Below are 20,789 nucleotides of genomic sequence, written 5' to 3' on the forward strand. Positions count from 1 at the left end.
GCAAAACTAGTTCTCATTTTATTCAGCACTTATACCATTTCATAGATTTTGTTAATCTAGATTCTAGTAACTCATCAAAACTTAATCATAATCCAAAATCTTAACGAAATTGAAATAGCACTTGTATACTTATTCTGGTCTCACGAAGTAATTTACCTACACTTTAATCTATGTATAGTTACCATAAGCAAGGATCATAGTGCGTCAAGATAAAAAAAAATAAAAATTTGTCTATGCTGAGAATTTCAGAAACTTCGCGTGAGAAGCTTGAAACATTATTTTTATTTGATTCTAATTATAGAATAAAGTTCTTAAACTCATTTCCTAGTTAGTAATAAGGTTGACGCAAGAACGCTTGTGCGGTGGTGGTGTGCAAATCATTAGAAAACATGTGTTTTGATGTTAATATAAGTTGGTGATTTGACGACACCTAAGAAAATACATGTCAACAAATTGTAAATTTCCAATGTGACTAGTGTTTCGTAGTTGTAGTTTGTGTTTATATCGGTGGCGAGTTGTTGGAAGGATCCTGTGGAGGTATTTGTATCGCTAGTGACTGATAAGTATGCCGATTGCTGTAATCAACAAAGTTCATTTCCGGTCTCATCTCGATGAGGGTTCTATAAATGCTAATTGATTCTTGCGAGTTATCAAACTGCAGGATGGCGAACCCCATCGGGGTTTCCTTTGATCAAAATGACATGTCCAGGTAATGCATCTTCATTTTATAAAATATTAATTTAAATACTTATACCGTTCTTGAAAAAAAAGACAAATTATATCTTAAATTTTATATCTTTTTTCTATTTAAGATGTCTCACAATGATTAAATAGTTTAACCTATGTGTCTGATTTGAAATAAATATTTATAGATTATATTCCTATCCAAGTAATTCATTCACAAAGTAGATTTTTATTCAGGCATAATTAGAAGCAAATAATAAAACTCAACATTTTCTTTACTATGTTAAATCACTACCATCACTTGAACTTATAATCTATATATATAAAAATGAATTGCTGTTCGTTAGTCTTGCTAAAACTCGAGAATGGCTGGTCCGATTTGGCTTATTTTGGTCTCGAATTATTTGTGGAAGCCCAGGGAAGGTAAATAAATATGAAAAAATGTTCGGCATTAAATAAAAACAACAATTTTGTTTTTCCTTTGATGTATCCATACATAATTTCTATGAGAGAATTCATTGTTTGATAGTTCTGCTGTGAAACAATTTCATTCCAACAACAGGGATCATATTTTACGAAATAATTCTTGATGTTATGATATATTATTGACAAATTAATAAAGAACATTATTTTATTTATACAGAACGACGTCTGTCGGGTCAACTAGTATCAAATATTAATTGCATTGAGTTCCAGTGAGCTATATAATTTTTATGACTGCCCCAGATTTGAGACTAGTCAACTAGCTATGTAGAAGATAATGTATTAATATTTGTACACAATGGTGTCATATTTCTAGATGACAAATTTTGTTGTGATACTACCATTGTTGCTTGCAAAAATCAAATTTGCAGTACATAAGTACTTAGTTAAAAATTATTATCATAAAACTTCACCACTGTCTGTCTTTTGGAATCAGTGTTTTACCTTATTGAATAGGAATTTAATATATATAGTACATAATCTTAAATGTATGTGAGTATGTATTTATTTAACTAGACTCTACTTATGTAGGAATTGTAAACCATCAATATTTCACAGTTTTATATAGCACATGATGACAACATGTTCAATGCAACATAATTTGTGTTTTCTTGGAAATTTAACAACAAAATCAAATTAAAAACACATTATTTATACAATTAGGTCAAAAAATTACTCTTATGAATGTCAATCATCACTTTGTTATTGGTTAATGCTGTAATGAGAAGAAGCAGCAAAGACAAATTATTTTAATTACATAATGTGAAGTGATGCAAAAAAAAAAAACAACATTGTTGATGTTGAACATGACCAACAGACTTCAAATAATGAAAAATGTAAATTGATTCAAAAACTACAGTACTAGTACTACAGTACTAGTACAGTAACTACTAGTTATTAAGTAGTAGATGCATCAATCTTCATACAAAGGCATTATAATATAAACATATATTGATATATTCTTTACAAATGTATACATTTTTAAAAATACTCTTTATAAAACTTTCTAGTTTACATAAAATAATTTAATGTTTAACTAAATTTCGTTATACTGTAATTACTATTGTGTCCACTTATTATTATTTTTTTTTTCTGTATTTGGTGAATGATGTGTACAATTTTAATTGGATCTCAGGATCATAAAAATATGCTGTACTTGTTATTAGATGATAGTTTTATCTTGTTATCTGTTATTGTACCAACTTGTAAATAAATAAATAAATATATATATATATATATATATATATATATATATATATATATTTATTGAAATACAATTATTTCTTTACAAATATAAACAAACTAGTATTTAGGGATTGTATTTAGTGTAGTTCTAGCTTCACAATTAACAAACTTCCTTTGTGACTTTTCAACTGTAAATTATTAATATATTAAATCCTTCTTCAATTCCTTAAATGCCTAAGTCAGTTTCAGTACTTAAGACTGTTACGACTAATGATTCAGTGCAGACAGTGCATTTCTTTTTAATTATATAATATATATAGCTGAAGAAGCAAACATTGTTTTGCTATATATAAATGATATTTATAACATAGTTACAGCAGAACTCTTACTTAAAGACCTGTCAGAAAAAAAAAATATTTGCAATGAAACAAAAATTTGTGGTTGGCCACTCTTATCACTTAGGGCTATAAAAATATTTACGACCTTTCTCAGACCTGCCGAATATACACAAATAATTTCATAAAAATCAATCAAACCATTTCATATTAAGACTATAGATAGACTAGGTGTTTCGCCCCCTGTTCCCAACAAGTAATGGTCACCCTGTTCAAAGCCTACTGCCAGATGCTCTACACCTCTCACCTCTGGTACAACTACACCAAAGCCACCTTCGACGCTATCCAAGTGCAATATAATACTGTGTTTCGATCTCTACTGGGGTTGCCATGGAGGTGTAGCGGGTATGTTTGCGATGCACAGGGTTGATGATTTTTATGCTGCAATGCATAGGGCTAGAGCGGGATTTCTGACGAGATTATATAATTATCGTAATAATTGTATATTGAAAACGGTAAAACATTACCACCAAAATACACCTATATTTTTTCTTATATATTAATAATGTTATTTTTAATTTTTTTATTTTTCCATTTGTAATATTTAATTTATACTTTTTAATTCTAATTTCTAATTAGTTTTTTTTTAATTAATTAATGTTATATACCTTTTTTAATGCAAAATTGGCTATGGATGGTATAATCTGTCCAAAATCAAATATTTTATTTATTATTATTATATTAGTTTCATAACAAATACTGTGCCACAAGAATTTTATTTATAAATTAGATTTGTGTTGACTTTAATATTAGCGCAAGGGTCGTTAGCTAAGAGTAGTATGTTTTAATCATATATTATAATTCTAGCTGGTATTTCGGAGGTCTTTCAAGAGCTGAAGCGACAAAGTTGCTTCTGAATGAGACTGAGAGTGGAGTCTTCCTAGTTAGAGATTCTAAGACAATACATGGAGATTATGTCCTTTGTGTCAGGTATTTATATTTATATAATTAATATAATTCTTACTAGGGTAGTAATAATTATACATATGTGTGAATTTTGAAACATTTGAATGTAATTGGTGTTTTTATTAATTTGATTTGAATTGAAAAATTTCTTAACAACCCTAAAACATTGTTATTAAGTGTGTGAAGCTAAATAGATTTGATATCTCATGTGCTGCGACATTTTTTTACTCTTGAAGCCAGTTTGTAACAATTAAGGGTTATAAATTATTGGTCGCGAAAGAATAACTGCATGTGTGAATACTAGTTTCTTTGACTCACAAAGGGATCCTAATCACATGATATCTCAAGTATTGCAGCAAAAATAGGTGGAGTGAACTGTTTTATTTTATTATTTTCTTGCCTGTATTCTTATCATGCAACACAGGCAAACTGGCGGTAAGATAAGTTGTTCTCCTGCAGCGATTTACAGCAAAAGCATGTTGAACAGTTTCAAATAATTCTCCAAAGAACGTAAATTATACTGCTAGTTTTGCTAGATGAAAAAATTGATGGTAAATGGATTAATATCAGATATGTTTTTCCACAGCAGTTTCCAAAGAACTTTTTCTCACCCATAATCAAACTGAGTGGTAAACATGTGGTTATTTTAGGGTGATGTGACATGATAACCTTGAAAAATACCTACAAATACTACCTTAAAGGTCATCTTCATCCTCCTAGTGTTGCAAGAGTATGGCACACACCTATAAACAAGCTTACACTTGTTTGTCCGCTTAGTCCTCAAAGTTTTAAAAGTGTCAATAGATAATATAACCGTTTATTCTCACCTCTCCGGTTCGATCCTCACCCGCCACATACTAATGTTCTTTCGGTTTTCGAATTCATAATAATATATCCTGTGGTGTTACAAGGGTGCAGCCGTAATCACATACTGTCAGTTGTGTTTATCTTAGCTTTTTTTAATGACAATAAGGAATGAGACGAGCAGGACGTTCAGCTGATGGTAATTGATACGCCCTGTCCATTACAATGCGGTGCCGCTCAGGATTCTTGAAAAACCCAAAAATTCTGAGTGGCACTACAATTACGCTCGTCACCTTGACACATAAGATGCTCATTTGCCCAGTAGTTTCATTAGCTACGGTGCCCTTCAAACCGAAACAATAGTGCTAACACATTTCTGCGTCACGGCAGAAACAGGTGCCGTTGTGTGGTACCTGTAATTTTCCTCGTTTGGTCACAAGTGAAACAACTAATATTTACTATGTAGCACTACACCTGGGGACGTCCGCTCGCAACCGATAGCCGATTAGAACTGTACTGACTACTGTGAATTCCTTATATAGCACTCAACGTCACATGGGTAATGTCACTGTCGATGTCATAGCAGTGACAATGATTGTTAACATATACTAAATTCAGGCTAGATGTCAATACACTACAGTAGCCATAATGCAGCCGGGATCCTGTGCAAAGGCGCCTCCCACTGTATGGCGCTTGTGTTAAACTTTCTTGTATTTCCAGAGAAGATGACCGCGTGTCACACTACATTATCAACCGCATGGTGTCTGCGGAAGGAACGCGGTACCGCATCGGAAACCAGCTGTTCGCGGACATGCCGGCTCTGCTCGCCTTCTACCGCCTCCACTACCTGGACACCACGCCGTTGGTGCGGCCACTGCCTCAAGCCAACGCTCACGCGGCTGCCCCGGCGCCGGCACAGCCCCATCTCGTACTGGAAGTCGTCATCGCCAAATTCGACTTCGACGGTAGTGTGAGTATCACTCGCTTGACAATCATATATCGCATCACCTCATGATTAAAAAACAAAGTCACGTTGTTCCGAGGAATATTTCTATGGAGAAAATTTATTAAAATTATGTTCCAGTTTTTTTTAACACGTTGAATAATATTGTCAACAATTCTAAATTATCAAAAAAAAACTAGAATTATTTGTAGACGTAGTGCGAAATATATTTAAATAATATGTAAATCCAATATATTGTTATTGTTGCCTGACGTGGTCTACGCTCATTCGTCACAAAATTCCAGCACATTACTATTTTTTGTGCCAGTTATTGTGTGATTATTTAGGGCGTTCTATGATTAATTTGGCTATATTTAACATCTAGTTCAGCGCGATGATCCCATCTCTACACCGTGGGTTGTTACCGTAAACATTGGTCAAGCATTGCTTCTCCATTACCTCGGGCCGGATTTAAACTTAATGCCGCCCCTGGGCACAGGAAAAAAATCCGCCCCAATAATTTTACTCAAACTTATAGTTTATATATTTTATTTTTCAAAACTAAAATAACTAATTTATTGCAGACTTTATCAAAACAAATACTACTACTTTTTTTTGTAATAGCAGAAAATAAAAAAATCGATTATTATTATAAATCTCCAAGGGAATAAATTGATTAAATCGTTTTTATAATTAATTTTTACTAAACGTGCCAAAATTATAATTTACAAAGAATGGATAAATTGAATTTCTTGAATTATCAATTTAACCATAAATTATTATTTAAATGAATTAATTAATTATATTGAGCAACATTGACTAAATAAAAAATTATTTTACTTTCAAAATTTTGCCGCCCTGACTTGCCCACTTGCCCCAACTGCCCCTAGTGTAAATCCACCGCTGGTCACAACCTTATTTTGACAGAGTCTGCTAGTCTGCTATCAATGTTATTTTTTTTTAGTATTACAAGGGTAACAGGTTTTTTGGACTGGCTGAATGGACATCCAATGACAAATTAATTTAAATTTTGATTTTAGAACTCATTGTTAACTGTCTAATGAATTGGATATAATGACTCATTTTAAAGTGAAATATCGCCTCAAATTATTTTGCTCATCTATCGCATGCGCATTAAAATCGGCCGCTACATTTGTTTTTTTTTTTCTTTTTTTTTTAATCTTTTTTCACGAATTTTATTGGAAGTATTTTTTGGAAATTTTTATATTTGTTTTTACACTTTGCCCGTTGAAGTTTCACTTCTTTTCACATTTCAATTTTTTTTTTAAAACTAATATGAAAATGATCTTACTGAGTCTTCGGTCTTCTTACGGTCTTCCGAGGCTACCGATCTCATGAGATCATTTAGCAAATCGGAGGTTTGACGTCTGGTGGTATCAAATTTGAAAAAATAAATGACTCTTATGACTTTATTTAATTACTTCAGGACGCGGATGACCTACCGTTCCGGCGCGGAGAGCGGCTGATGGTAATCAACCGGGACGAGGAACAGTGGTGGACGGCCAGGAATGCGCATGGCAGGACCGGCTCCATACCGGTGCCCTACGTGCAGAGGGTGAGTACGACTTACCTTACATGTTGAGTTATTACGAGCTTGTTCAAGATAAGATGTACCTATTATGGTACTTTTAAGCGAAGCTATAGGTATGGTTGTTACCTCTCATCCAGTTACCGCCTGTTCCATCCCTGCCACGTACCAGTGTTTTTTTCAGGACGTTCAGCTGATGGTAATTGATACGCCCTGCCCATATTAATGCAATGCCGCTCAGGATTCTTGTAAAATCCAGAAGAAGAAACCTTGAGAAGTCTCATTTGCCCAGTAATTTCACTAGCTACGGCGCCCTCCAGACCGAAACACAGTAATGTTTACACATTACTACTTCAGGTTAGAAATAGGCGCCGTTGTGGTACCCATAATCTAGCCGGCATCCTGTGCAAAGGAAGTACACTGGTAAAGTCCCACGTAACAGTGTGTTTTCAATATCATCATATTTCACTGCCACTTTATGAAATCAATTACCGGCTGCGGTTTTCCCGAACCGATACGACTTAGGGACCTTCAAGAAAATGAACATACCCTCACCTTTAAGGCCGGCAACGCATGTCTTGGCCCCTGGTGTTGCGGATGTCCATAGGCGGCTGCCTCACCACCTACCATCACTTGAACCTCTTGCTCGTTTGGCCCATCTATCTTTATATATATAATTCTTGTGTGCGTGTGTGTCACTAAACTCCTCCTAGACGGCTGGACCGATTTTATTGAAACTTTCTGTGTGTCTTCAGGTGGATTCGAGAATGGTTTAGATTCACAATTGAACTACCTCCTGAACGGCTGGACCGATTTTGATGAGATTTTTGTGTGTTCCAGTGAATTTGAGATTGGTTTAGATTCTCAATTACGTCCATATAATATAATTCTCGTGCTCATGTGTATGTTAGTGAACTCCTCCTAACGGCTGGACAGATTTTTCAAATTTAAGACGTGTGTACAGGACAACGTCTGTTGGGTCCACTAGTCTATATATATAAAAATGAATTGCTGTTCGTTAGTCTCGCTAAAACTCGAAAACGGCTGAACCGATTTGGCTAATTTTGGTCTTGAATTATTTAAAATTATTTAATTATAGGAAAATGCTGCAAAATTAAATAAAAACAACAAATTGGTTTTTCCTTTGATGTGTCCATACATAATTTCTATGTTTATTGACGCACGGTTTGACAGTTCTGCTGTGAAACAATTTCATTACGACAGCAGGGTGCATATTTTACGAAGTAATTTTTGATGTTATGATATATTATTGACAAATTCATAAAAAACATTATTTTATTTATTATATGTACAGAACAACGTCTGTCGGCAACGCTCTTGTGATTCCTCTGGTGTTGCAGGAGAGTGTGGGCGGCGGTGATCACTTAACACCAGGTGACCCGTACGCTCGTTTGTCCTCCTATTCCAAAAAAAAAAAAAAAAAAAAATAGTATATATATATATATAAAAATGAATTGCTGTTCGTTAGTCTCGCTAAAACTCGAGAATAGCTGGATCAATTTGGCTAATTTTGTTTAAAAGGTGAATAAATATGAAAATGCTCGGAATTAAATAAAAACAACGATTTTGATTTGCCTTTGATGTGTCCCCCGTCGTTCAGAAATCAAATGAAATAGTTTAAAATGAATAACCAATTAGAATTTTTATATCTTTCTAACTTTCTCAGGAGGTAAAAAATAAACTTAATTTTAGGTAACTATAGTTGGTAGATTACTAACAGTTGTTGACTATCTATCAAATTATTTTTATGTGAATTAATAAAATATGGCGATGTCTTCATTTAATATAAACTTTTAAGAAATAAATATATTTATAAGTGCTACGTGCTTATTCATGTGTGTACGCGGACGAAGTTGCGGGTATCAGCTAGTCTTATATAAAGAAAAACTACTTTTGTTCGATATTTTCATGGAAAAGTACAACATCGTAAGGAAACCTATATTGTGATGCAATTCAATGGTTGTATGTGAAGTTGACCAACTCGCACTGGGCCAGTGTCGTCTACTAAGGCCAGGTCACTCCTCTCTAGGTTTAATACGGCGAAGACTCCCGTAGTACAAAATAGCTTTTATCTACACCCATGCTTTAAATCCTCTATTAAAGAATCTGAAACAGTTAGCTCATTGCCAACATTAAAACACCCAATGTTCTAATAACCATTACATCATCCAAACGAGTGTTGTAATGTTGTACTGAATTTCATAACAACACTACTATTTTTTTTTTCAATCCCTTCATGCTCAAAGAGCTTTAACAGACAGCCACATTCTTATTGCTCGATGCGTGGTATCTGTATGAATTTCAAAAAAAGAACATTTCCGTTTACGCCTGTTCCACACTACCAGAACGTCGCGCGCCGTAAAAAAAAAGCAGTTTATTCAAATCCCCGCCATCTCATTCGATATTTTTATTGAATTGTTTACAAAAATTGAGCGATTTATTTTAAACGCTGCAAAAGAACATAATATTAAAATGAATTTTAATTATTGCTCTATGCAAAATGTAAATAACTACTAAAATAAATAATTCTTTCATTAATACTTAGTTTATTTGCATATAATCAGTAATGGATGATATTAGGTTACTACTAGGACTCGCTGTTTTAATGTTAGCAGTAAGCTGACAGTTTCAGAATCTTTTAGAGGATTCAAATTCTGGGTGTAGATAAAGTCTTATATGCAACTGTTGATATTATGTCTCATGTGATACTATTATCACACTCGGCTTCGCCTCGTAAGATTAATGTACATTCGTGTTTTAATACCCCCTATTACACAACAGTTGCATAAATAACTATTTCAACACACTTGCTCGTAAAGTGAGCCCTATTACATGGTTCTTAGACAAAACCATACGATAATTTGTTATAAAATATATGCTTTTTATCACCTTACATTTGGCGCGTGCACAAAAAACATTGCGCGCTATTTCCCATATTTTTTTAATATTTGTTTTGTTTATACGTATGTTTTAATTTTTTCTTCCAAGTGTGTTGCAAACTCGATTTATACCCTCACCTCGCCTCGCCAGCCTCGTGTATAAATGAGCAACTTAGCTCACTTGTATCTGTTGTTGTCTTGTGTGTTAACTTAATAACATCGTACTAAACGGTAGACTCATGCAGTCATTCATTTATAGACCTGTATAGCCGAGTGGTTAGCGATCCTACCTACTAAGCTAGAGGTCCCGGATTCGAATGCCGGTAGGTACAAGCATTTATATGATGAATATGGATGTTCGTTTCCGAGTCATGGATGTTTAAATGTATTTATGTATGTTTATATGAAATTATGTATGTTTAAGTAAGTATATTGTATTAAATATATCATTGTCTTGTAACACATAACACAGGCTATATATGCTTAACTTGGGGCAAGATAATTTGTGTAAAAAGTGTGTCAATATTATTATTGTTATTATATATCTATTAGCTGAGTTATTCATATTATGTGTTTATTATCTTATTCGGCTATTTTGCTTGGATCATCATAATTGTGACTATAACTTACTGCAGTTGTTGGACCCGTCTGGAGTGCCGTATCCCGCCAACGATGCTCTCACACAAATGCAGGGCGACCCTCCGAGCCCTCCCAACAACAAGCAGCCGAAGGGCACCAATATGCAGGTATTATTAATACATACAACAATGATTTATGAACTATGTATTCCTCTATAAGTTTGCATGCCTTATGGGTTAGGATAAGAGCACCTGTTAATTATAAGTCAACAACACATTATTACCTTATCTTGCAAATAAAGATGATTTGATTTGATTCTTTATTGACATACCATCAATCACAACCAACCATGTGCGTGACCTGACTTCTGCCGCCAAATTTTATTTATTTATTTACTGACACACCAACAGCATTACATACAATTCATTACAAAAATCATGGTCTTATACATAATCTGGTATGAATGCAAGTTACTGGTGCATACATCACTCTCATTGGTACGACATTGGATTAAAAAAGACAAATGTGGTGTCGTGGGACACCAGGTAGGGACGAAGTTCCTTCGGCTAATGTAGAGTCGACACAAATTGCAAAAAAATCGTTCTAATATTGCTATTATCGTTATCATATATTAATATAATAATATTGATAATATATACACTACTCGCTTGTGTATGCGACTGTCGCGCCTGCGCACGTCTCATTTAACGGTTTGATTCCACGCACTTTTTTCCACGGATTTTTTCTTACGGTTTTACTATCACATTTTTTTCAATTCGGTCGCGCAGCAAAATCCCTATCCCCTCCAAGCCTGCCGTAAGGAACTTCGTTCCATTTAAATACAAAATAAAGTTCGACCTACAATTATTTTGATAAAGATTTGAAGCAAATTATTAAAATAATAGATATAATAAAAAGAAGAAAATTTCAATTCGATATCATCTTCACCATAGCGCTGTTCGGTGCGGTTTTCAACTACTACCACGTATAGTGTGAAATGAACTTACTTGTGTGGTGATTCCAGGACTCTGCGACATGGGTGCCATTAAAAAAATGCGCGTATACTTTCCTATAAGGCGCAAGACCTCTATTGTTACAAGAGAGTGTAGAGAAATATACTATTTTCTTTCATTTCTTGCACAATCATCTCATGAAAGTTTAAACCAACTTCTTTTATTGGGCGTTTTTTACCATTGTAGGTATAACACACCAAGGGGTTACAAATTAATAGCAAAAAAATGAATAATTAATGACTTAGCAGGTTTACAAAAATGTCTACCCTGACCTGACCATATCTGCTGTAGTAAGTTCTTTCTTATAACGATCTTCCAAAGCTGTGCCACAGAATAAAAAGAAGAATAGTACAGAAGTTACACTAAGGTTCACTTTTTAAAGTATTATATACTTTAGGTAAGCGTAAATAGGATTCATTTTAACATAATTTTCAGCGACAACTGCCGGCTCTAGCACGCGTTCGACAGTCGCGTGTTCCGAATGCTTACGACAAGACGGCGCTTAAACTGCAAGAAGGGGATATTTTAAAGGTAAACTTACGTTCCGTTCGAGTACGCATGGATCGTAAATCTTATTTTATTATTATCCCTCACTTCTGGGATTAATTATAGAAATTAAATTTATAACCAAAATTTATGAACCATGCGTGACTCGAACTTATCGTACGATATTATATTTTTTTTTTTGGAATAGGAGGACAAACGAGCGCACGGGTCACCTGGTGTTAAGTGATCACCGCCGCCCACACTCTCTTGCAACACCAGAGGAATCACAAGAGCGTTGCCGGCCTTTAAGGAAGGTGTACGCGCTTTTTTCGAAGGTACCCATGTCGTATCGTCCCGGAAACACGGCACAAGGAAGCTCATTCCACAGCTTTGTAGTACGTGGAAGAAAGCTCCTTGTAAACCGCACTGTGGAGGACCGACACACATCCAGATGATGGGGATGATATCCTAAATTGTGGCGTGTCGTGCGAAGGTGGAATTCGGCGGCAGGAATCAGGTTAAACAGCTCTTCGGAACACTCCCCGTGATAAATGCGATAGAAGACACACAATGAAGCGACGTCTCTACGCAACGCCAAGTGATCTATACGTTTAACTATGGAAATTTATAAATATTTATTTCGCGAAAAGTCGACGTCTTCGAATCTCGTTACAATATATTTAAATATGCATTTTACATACTAGAACATTGAATTATTTATATATTTCTAAAAGGCTTACCATCCAAATTCCAAATATATAATATGTTGAATTTGATATTAGAAATATTATGTTAGGTACTATATTGCTGTTTCAAATATTTCTAACTTGGCGTACACTTTCCTGAAAGGCTCGCAACGCTCCTGTGATTCCTCTGGTGTTGCAAGAGAATGTGGATGGCGGTGACCAATTATTAACAACCCGTATGCTCCTTTGTTCGTCTCTTCCATAAAAAAAATAACGGACTTAATTTTTAAGTGATTATTTTCTAATTAAATTATGTATTTCAGGTAACAAAAATGAATATAAATGGACAATGGGAGGGTGAACTGAATGGAAAAGTAGGTCATTTCCCGTTCACCTATGTAGAATTTCTTGATGACATCACTAGTTAAACGTTATGTGAGACAGTCAGTGCAAGTGTTACTGTAAAGTGAAAAGTGACAATCCCTTGTGGAAAGTGAAGTGAAGTGGCAGTGGAATAAACAAGTTAATGATTGTGACATTTTGATTTCCAGAGGTAATGTCTTCGGAGATGGATTATGCTCAGACATAGAAGTTTTAGTTGTTACAACATTAACACAGAATTTGAAAAGTAATAATAATCAATTAATGCAATTGTTAAAGCTTTCGAGACTAGTTTAGGACTTAGTATGCTGACTATCTCACTCCACATGAGACGGAGTTTGATTGCAAACTCATGTCTCTCATGAAACTAGTTGATATCTACACATATTTAATGTGAGTTAAATTGCTTAAATTATGCCACGCCCAGACATGCTGCTTGTTTAAAGTCACAACTGTCTTCCGGACGAGTTGGTAGAGATAATAGATCTCATTTAACATAGTCCTGATATACTTCCCCTATTATTATTCTTAAGCCAGCCCCTTTTACATCCAAGATTTGACCATTATGGGTATGCTAAGGATTTTTCACCGCCATCAATAACTTCATGCTAGCTCTCGTATGCAAATATTTGCCAATACATTTGCTCTGTCAAAATTAGTGCATACTTACATAAATTAGATACATGAAGAAAATCTGATAGAAATCAGACCAGAAGTCTCTTGAGGATACTTCCAAATTCAAAGTCCCTAGAAAGATTTAAACAACACAATTTCCACCTGGCAACCTATTGCAAGTCGGACTACCCTGCAATAGTATGGATTATATATAGTTGTACGGACAACTTACATTTTATTAGATTTATAATTTGTAGAATTACTGTATAAAAATCCTCATTTAAAAAAACTCAAACTCAAAACTCTTAATTTAATTTAATATCAATTTAATATAATGTATGCCAGAATAAATTAATTAATATTCTCATTTCTGTTCGTTGTTTACTATTCTTTTGACTTAATGTTGAATTCGATGAAAAATAATTATTATTATTATGATTTGGGGATTAAAATGCACTTAAATCCTAGGATCTATTGTGCCCCCTGTTTGCGCTAGCGCGCCTACCCTCAACTCAAAACTAAAGGAAGAGAATCAAGGCTACTAGGAAACATGTTACTGTGCCAAGATTTAAATTATATCCTCAATACCTATTACTTTTACAAGGCATAGGATCCTCAGAGGGTCCAGGCAGGGCACTGTATTTTAAGACACCTCAGCCTGATTCTGGCAATGGCTTCGCATTCCATAAGTATGTGTATGGTGTCTTCAGCGGCTTCGCAGCAGAATCTGCACAGGTTTGATTCATGAAGCCCATTCAGCTTGCAATGATGAAAAAAATACAAATAATAATAATAATTTGATTAAAATGCAATTATTACTTTGATATTAATGTTTATATTGTCTTTAGTCCTGTGGTAAATTTCATTTTGCAACAAAAATTTCTATGGATGATTAGGGAAGTGATTGAAACTTAAACCAATGCAACCCCACCTGTGTCAAATATATTTTACATACATTTCTGAATATTCTAGAAGGCATTTACTATTAATGAATATTTTAGACTCTAATTATGCAATAATTACTAAGCAAGATTTATGATAGAGTAAATCCTGCCAATCTATATATTCACATTGAAGTTTCTGTACAATGTATATATATTTTTTTTTAATGCTTCATAGTATTATGACAAATTGGAATTATCATTACTATATTTAAACACCGGTAAATAGAGTATTACCGGCTAAACAATACTCTTCAAATACACTACACTTTCTATATCAATGTGACATTGGGCTAAATTCCTCCTCCCAAAAGCCACTAAAGTAATAATAAAAAATCAATACTAAAGTATTTAAAAAAACTTACTCCTGTTACGGATTTGTCTATAGAGACTATAAGTATATATTATGTGGTGTTTTTTAGGTGAATTGAACTTTGTTATAACAATTTATTTTAATAGCTGGCATCATTGTGAAACAAACAATAAGATTGAAATCTTTAAAATTCATCAGTTTAAAAAGAGGTACTAAAAAAATTATCATTCGAGTATTTTTTCAGATATTCCTAATGCTACTCGTGAGTTTGGACACCTCTTTTGGGCACCCTTTATATTCATAGCTAATACGATGGCTTAGTGGATATCCCATTTTTCTCAAAGTACTAAGGGTGAGATCTATAGAGTGTACAAAGCTGAGGGTTAGATTAGCATAATCTTTGATTTCGTTTTTATAGTGAATTGAAAGCTGAAATTATGCTGAGATTGGTGTCCTACCTTACCCAATACAAAAGTTAAGTTTGCTTTTTAGCACACTTAGCTAAGTTTTACATTAGGAAAGTCTGAGTTAGTGATGGGTCGTCGACGTATTTAGTAGAACGAAACTAGACCGTTCATATTTTCTTAACAGGCCGGCCTTTCTTCTTTAAAGGCCGGCAACGCTCTTGTGATTCCTCTGGTGTTGCAAGAGAATGTGGGCGGCGGTGATCACTTAACACCAGGTGACCCGTACGCTCGTCTGTCCTCCTATTCCATAAAAAAAAAAATTTCGTCGACTAATTGATGGACTAGTTCAAATCGTGAAGTGTAGTTCATCTTTGATGGTATTGTAGACGCTAGACAAGACAGTCTATTACAGTTTATGTTGCGAGACAATTTTAATTTTTATAATAATATAACATTAATTTTATCTTTTTTTACATGATTAGTATCTAGTGGTGAAAATTAGTTCATAATTTATATTCTGTTTTAAACGGACGACAAACGAACTCCTTGTTTACGTCTCTCGTAGTCTATGATTTGAACTAGTTCAATTGAAATAGTTGAACCATGGGCTTGTTGATTGAACTGGTCCGTTCATTCAACATCCATCTCTGAGTAGGCTCTATAGATCTCAGCGTAAGACTTAACTTTTATTCTTGATCCATTTTGATAACAAATACTACTGAGAAATAAAGACATGACTTATAATTGCTTTGATATAAGCGTAAGAGATTTTATCTTAACTTCTATGAATGATGAAAACCCTGTGCAGGTGTTACCATAAGTCCCTCATGTTGAATATTTAAAGAACTAAATACATATTTTATGTGAATGAATGAGGGTGTGATTATATTGGAATTGTTTAAGGGATTGTATAAAAAAAAATCATTATTACATATTTATTATGTTTTACATATATAAAGGATTGTTCAAAATGTTACATAAATGTAAAATAATATAGGTTAAGTGTATAAATTATTGGTGCTTAATTGTATATGTATATAGATTTTTACATTTTCTCATGCAAAGCTTTGGATTATAGCTTCAATGTTTTTTTTATTGAAAGTAGAAGAAGCTAGTTATGCAATATAGTAGAGACAAGTTTTTTTTTTAAATCATAAATACATACTTATTTACAATTATGTAAGTATGTGGCATGATATTGTTCAAGCTTGTGGTTATACAATGTTACAACATAATCATTGTGGTAGTTTTGCCTCTAAAGTATTTAAAAATTCAATTATATTAATAACTACAGGTAATGTTAATCTTGGTGGACATCTTTGATCAACATGTTTTGAATTGTAATCTAATTTTTATTTGTATCTTTATTCTGTATATATAAAAAAACTGGACAAGAAGAGCAGGACGTTCGGCTGATGGTAATTGATACGCCTTGCCCATTACAATGCAGTGCCACTCAGGATTCTTGAACAATCCGAAAATTCTGGGTGGCACTACAGTTGCGCTCGTCTCCTTGTGACATGAGATGTTAAGTCTCATTTGCCCAGTAATTTCACTGTATTAAACGCATTCTATATATCTTACGGTCTGAGGTTATGTTGACATCTGGCATTCCATAACAGCGCGTTTTACAAGAAATTTCTTGCCTCGCACAGCCACTTTGTGTAATTAATTACCGGCTGCAGCTGTTTACTCGAACCAATACGGCTTCGGGACCTTCAAGAAAAGAGTCCCTCTCTTATATAAAAAAACTGAAACAGAGATGGAACTTCAAGTGAAGAAAGAGAGGGAACATCTGAAAGGTGACCCGAGAACGGCTTTGCGCCCCTTAATTCCTATGTAGGACATTTTATCAAAGGTGTCAGAGCCCATTTCTGAACTTCGGAGGCATTTATATGTAAATTTAATAACTAATTGCTCTCTAAGCAGTATAAAATATATGTACAATACAATTAGGCACTTCATAATTCTATATAAAGACTTCCAAATTGTAATAGTCAATATTTTTATAATTATAATTGCTGGTGCGAAGTATTTACTTAGTATTATTGGCTTTACGGCTGGACAAGTCTAATGACATTTTATCTACACTAATTAATATAATGTAAGTTTGTATATTTGTCAGAATAACCTTGGAAACTATTAATCCAGTTTTATAACTACTTTTATTAATAGAAAAAGTCTGAGCCTTACGAATAAAAACAAATATAACCTGGTCGGTTTCTTGTCGTGTTCTCTAACTATTTCATATGAAGACAATAGGACAGAATAGTGATTTGTATTTGGTTTTATTTGTGAGGTTGGTGATTAGTTTTAAAAGTGTTCACAATAAACCAACGAAGGCATAGAATGATTTTTATTAATAATAATAAACAGATATATTTATATATAGTCTAAAGATCTCGTATATTGACTATTTTACTGGTGCATTTGTTGATTGATTTTTTTTTTAATAAACAGTATAAATTTTGAGTTATTATAAAGTCCTGGTTGTTATTATGGCTATTGGCAAATTGAATATTATCAGATACCAATAATAATCTTTATAAACAGTTTTATTTGCAGCGGCCATACAATGTTGCCAGTAATCATAGCCTTAGAAGTATTTAGATTGTATATAAATAAATCTCTAGGAGTACAATAACAATTACCACTATATAATGGAATTGATTGCAAACGCGTGCTTTGTTGAATAGTAGTTACGAATTTTTATAGCACAAAATTGCAATTATTGCACAATTTTGATAATATTTTACATGTTCGCTGTCGGTTCACAAAAATTTCATTTCACTTGGCCAGTGCATTATGTATTAGATACATGCTATTTGAGATTGAAAGACAAAACATTCAGATTAAGAAGTTTTCAATTCCTGTCGATACAATGGTCGATTTGATGTTTGAACGATCAAATGATCAACCATTACTTATTATAATCAGGTTTTATATTGTAACCCAAACCATTTCAAATTAACAGTTAGTTAGCCTCTTAAATGCATAATCAATAGAGGAAAGAATCTTAATTCTAAATGGGGGCTTCTGCTTGCAAAAAAAAGTAATAATATGTACCAGATACCATTCTGTTTGAGATTCGATTTACCTAAAGAATTTGTATCATTGAATATACCTAGTAAATAGCAGAGATGTGATGGATGCAGACTTCAGATTCTTACGTGGATGTGGATCTTAAGATATTTTATAAATAAATTAGCTGACCCAGCATATGTTGTGTTGCCGATATTAAAATCGCGATACAAAAGTAACTGTTGATCGTAGATGGGTGAAAATGCAGTTGTATGTATTTTTTAATGCTGACTCATAATCAAACAAATTTTTAAAAAAATGTCAAAAAAATTAAAAAAAAAAACGTGTGGACCACTCTTAACATTTAGGGGGATGAAAAATAGTTGTGTCCGATTTTCAGACCTACCCAATATGCACGCAAAATTTCATGAGAATCGATCAAGCCGTTTCGGAGGAGTTCAAAGTTTAACACCATGACACGAGAATTTCATATATTAGATATTAAGATATTTTATAAATAAATATATGGGTGAAGAAATCTATACATATAAATAAAATTGGAGTGTCTGTTTGTAATATTAAAATAACCGTTTTTTACTACATGTATATGAAAATATATACCAAAATAACATTTTTTATAATTTTACATTACACATACATACATTATTATTATTAGAATATATACACCAAAAAAACATTTTTACAATTTTTGTCTGTCTGTCTGTTTGTCTGGCTAATCTCCGAAATGGCTGGACCGACCGAAGTTCGCCGTGTCAACTAGTATAATAAGACAGGAAGAAGGAAAAAAATATTTATTTGTGCAGGCGAATCCAAAAAAGCTATTAAGTACAGAATATGCAAGTATTATTTTAATATCGAGGCTGGCCTAATGTCATTAAAAATAATGTTACTGTCTCCTTTGTATGCAGAAGAATAATTTGAAAACTGCATCATTCATAAGTGAGCATCTAATAATTATTTTCTAAATTCTAGATTCATCCTCAATTAGAAAATAAACCTTGTTCCATTGAACATGTGTCCACGTCACACAATTTTAGGAAAATCTTTACGTTGTAATATGGTGCCCACAGAGTAATTTAGGAGCCCTAGCTGCTCTTTGACTGTGTATGTCGTCTTCTAGAAGTCTCCTCCTGACAAAATTCTCGCATCTCATTGAACGATACGTGTTTACTTTGGACGTTCACCAATATCAATTTTACTGTAGTTTTGCTTTTGGACTGCAACTGTTCTTTAAATTTAATACTTTAACTAAATGTTATATATAATTTAATGTCAGTATCATTTTTAATATGTTTGGTGAGTCTTTACAATGTTTTATATGTAATATGACAACGCTTATGGGCTATATTTCACCATACTATATATATATTAGTCACGCCACTGTGGTGTCTGTAACCTCCTACCAAAATAGACACCAGAGATATGACGCGTCCCAGCTGGTCTCACCACCAAATTGGTTGCGCAACCATACGGACACCAATCGGTGAGTAACCATGTATATATTTCGTTGGTATATATATATATATACACATATATTAGTCCCGCCACTGTGGTCTCTGTAACCTCCTACCAAACTAGACACCATACAGACACCAGTCATGACGCGTCCCAGCTGGTCTCGCCACCAAATTGGTTGCGCAACCGTACGGACACCAACCGGTGAGTAACCATGTAAATATTTGGTTGGTAGCGGTGACTAGTTGCCCTTCCGCGTGGAGTCACACTGAAATATAGCCCTAAATCTTCAAAGTACCAAAGAAACTGAAAATAAAGAATGAAAAGTAAATCTATTTGAATGTTTTGTCTTTCTCTTGGCCCCCATGTTATATTTATTGGGGAATAATACCAAATGTTATTTGTATAGAATGAATCGAATAAATATATTTTGAGATTACAAATCATATAGTGTATGTATTGTATTTTAGGCGGTATTAAGATTTTGTCAAATGTTTTTTTAAGTTATGTGTAACTTTTTTTAGTAATAATAAAATTAGGAAGGAACTTTTATTAGTTGTTTATTATGTTACCCTTTATAATATAAGAAAGAACCTCGAGGGTATACGAAGCTATTCTCTTTAATTATCTAATCTAACACTTACCTTAAGGACGCGTTCTCAAAACAGAGAGGTATCGAATCGCACCACTACACTGACACCGCTCAAACACATACACGAACTTAAAGTTAATTGCGGGAATCAAATGAATTTGATACTTTAGCAAGTTTGAATTTTGTTTTTTTTAATACCTATGTATTTTTGATGTATTCATTTAGTAGTTAAATATAAGAACTATAGATGGCAATTCTGTCGCATAAAGTCGTGTGCAGTTTTTTTAAATCCAAGATGGCCGCCGCGAAAAATTATGATTTCAGCAACATGGGTATCGTATCCGAGGTTATCGAGGGTGCAGAGAACGATTTTGGGATCATTTTTGAAATACAAGATGGCCGCCGCGCAAAATTATGATTTCAGCAATAT

General features: G+C 33.6%; 1 protein-coding gene across 1 annotated transcript; it reads left to right on the plus strand.

The window, feature by feature from the left end:
• Positions 1-250: 250 nt before the first annotated feature.
• Positions 251-20,319, plus strand: LOC126970182 (adapter molecule Crk). Its single transcript, XM_050815963.1, has 7 exons — positions 251-709; positions 3,555-3,677; positions 5,178-5,427; positions 6,848-6,976; positions 10,485-10,595; positions 11,877-11,972; positions 12,937-20,319. The coding sequence occupies exons 1-7, from the start codon at positions 627-629 to the stop codon at positions 13,039-13,041; spliced, it is 897 nt and encodes a 298-aa protein (XP_050671920.1). The 5' UTR covers positions 251-626; the 3' UTR covers positions 13,042-20,319.
• The last annotated feature ends 470 nt before the right edge of the window (positions 20,320-20,789 follow it).

This window comes from Leptidea sinapis, chromosome 20, assembly GCF_905404315.1.
Source record: "Leptidea sinapis chromosome 20, ilLepSina1.1, whole genome shotgun sequence".
NCBI lineage: Eukaryota > Metazoa > Arthropoda > Insecta > Lepidoptera > Pieridae > Leptidea > Leptidea sinapis.

Bases quoted from the DNA above. Each gene is read 5' to 3' on its own strand.
- LOC126970182 (XM_050815963.1), top strand. From the start codon at position 627: ATGCTAATTGATTCTTGCGAGTTATCAAACTGCAGGATGGCGAACCCC. The intron at 3,678-5,177 runs GTATTTATATTT...TTGTATTTCCAG, and splicing joins GATTATGTCCTTTGTGTCAG to AGAAGATGACCGCGTGTCAC. The intron at 6,977-10,484 runs GTGAGTACGACT...AACTTACTGCAG, and splicing joins CGGTGCCCTACGTGCAGAGG to TTGTTGGACCCGTCTGGAGT.